Source organism: Octopus bimaculoides, chromosome 4 (assembly GCF_001194135.2).
Source record: "Octopus bimaculoides isolate UCB-OBI-ISO-001 chromosome 4, ASM119413v2, whole genome shotgun sequence".
NCBI classification, from domain to species: domain Eukaryota; kingdom Metazoa; phylum Mollusca; class Cephalopoda; order Octopoda; family Octopodidae; genus Octopus; species Octopus bimaculoides.
Genome location: NC_068984.1, coordinates 88084920 through 88086956, shown reverse-complemented (window position 1 = coordinate 88086956; position 2037 = coordinate 88084920). Strand labels below are relative to the sequence as shown.

General features: G+C 34.2%; 1 protein-coding gene across 3 annotated transcripts in view; it reads right to left on the bottom strand.

Annotated features, from left to right (window-relative positions):
* The window catches only part of LOC106872339 (L-sorbose 1-dehydrogenase), a 90620-nt gene that overhangs the window by 16657 nt on the left and 71926 nt on the right, over positions 1-2037 (bottom strand). For all 3 annotated transcript variants that reach the window (XM_014919286.2, XM_052967220.1, XM_052967221.1), the window contains one exon: positions 809-976. In XM_014919286.2, coding sequence (XP_014774772.1) covers positions 809-976 — 168 coding nt within the window. The remainder of the gene's footprint in view (positions 1-808; positions 977-2037) is intronic.

The window sequence follows — 2037 nt, the reverse complement described above, 5'->3', positions numbered from 1 at the left end:
ATATATATATACATATGAAAAATATCACATTTTTGATACACATCCCAAGCATTTTTGATAATACTAAATCTAAAGTTTAAACATTTTTTACACTATTCTTTAGAATTTTGTTAATATTTGAAAAAAAATCTCACAATTTTACCAAGCATGTCGACAAAAACGAGGATATGAAGGGAATGTGATTCCCTTAGAGTACATATGTATATACAAAGATTTGAAGGTTTTATCACCTTGTACTGTTAACTTTTAACTTCTTTGGCTGCAGTATCGCTTATCGTCTGTAAGTGGTAGTTATTTTGTCATACATAAACGTGTAGGCATACGCTGAATCATTGCTCTTGTCAGTTAAATTTCAAATCAGAACTTTGAAGGAAATTAACAGCTGAAGAATAGTGATACTACATCCACGATAGATGTACAGTTTAAGTAACATATGCTTATGATAAGTTACACTCATAATTTTAGTCTTATAGTTATCATACTTTATAGGTATGACTGAGGCAGAGCACTCAGAAGACTTGATGCAATGTTTCCTTATCTTTTTAGTTTTCAAGCAACACAGTACCTGGCAGTACTGGCAAGACTATGCTTCGCTGAGGAGGCTTAATAAGATCGAAGCACGTTCAGACTTTTCATGGTACTGCTATAGCTTACACTCCCCTCTGATTCTATTTTTTATTAATTTAAATAATCTCCTTTGCCCTTCTCGACGAGAATAAATTGTTGGGCTTTATAAATTTAATTAATTACCATTAAATATGTTGGCACTCAGTTTGGGGTATTTTTAAAGGAAATGCAATTATTTTACCCTCATTTTTTCTAAGTGATCCTTTGGTCCAATTCCTGAAAGCATTAGAATTTTTGGTGATTGTATGCTTCCTGCTGATAATATTACTTCTTTTTTCGCTCTCACCGTGTATTTAATTCCATCTCGAATATATTGGACACCTTCGGTTTTGTTATCTTTCATAAGAAGCTGAAAGAATAAATTTACTTCGTTATGCAACTGAATATATAATTTTACACAAGAAGGCACTTTCATATTAATGTAGTAAATTAAATATTCTACGGACGTAGGAAATTAAGAATAAAAATAAATATCCAGTAACAACTTCGGATATTACTGCATTAGTGAACTGGCAGAATTGTTACTGCGTCGGACAAAATGCTTAGCGGCATTTTCTCCTGCTTTACGTTCTGAGTTCAAATACCACCGAGGTTGACTTTGCCTTTCATCCATTTCAGAGGTTGATAAATTAAGTACCAGTTGAATATTGGGGTCGATGTCATAGACTAACCCCTTTCTCTCAAATTTCAGGCTTTGTGCCCATATTGCGAAGAATTATTAATACTAGGAGGAAAAATCGCACCCCTGGTCGTTCAGCGTAATGTGTGTGTGTGTTTGTGTGTGTATGTGTGTGCATGCGCGCGCGCGCAACTTTTTTTTACTTGAGACCACATTGTCCAATGGGTTCTTTCCTCATTGTTGAAGAAAGAGTGTACTTATAGTATTGAGATATGAAAGGGAACGAAAATAACGAAAACATTTACAAGAAAATATGGAAAATGTAAATAGGGAAACATTTATAAGAAATAATAGTGAAATATGAAAATATTTTATTCGCTCAATGAAAAATCTGTCAGTTATCTATTCAAAGTTATAATTACTAGAGCAATATTGTCAGCGTAACTTAACTGATAGTGGCAAAACGCAAATCTAAGCCTTAAAGATAGACACGGGATGAGAGGAGATAACAGCAGTGAATGAGTTGGGAAAAAAGGAGCAAAGGATAGAGAGGGGAAAAGAGAGGGGCAGAGAGAGGGAGAGAGGGAGAGAGGGGAAAGGGAGAGAGAGAAAGAGAAAGAGAGAGAGGAAGGGTAGCTGTGGCTTTTGGACAAGAAAATGAAAGCAATATCCCTTTTATCATATATCAAAATCAAAATTTTTAAGACTTTCTTGTCATTCTAGATCGATTCAAATGATTGTTCAGAGTCTTGAGTACAAGTATAAATATAGTTCCCTTACGATCCATATAT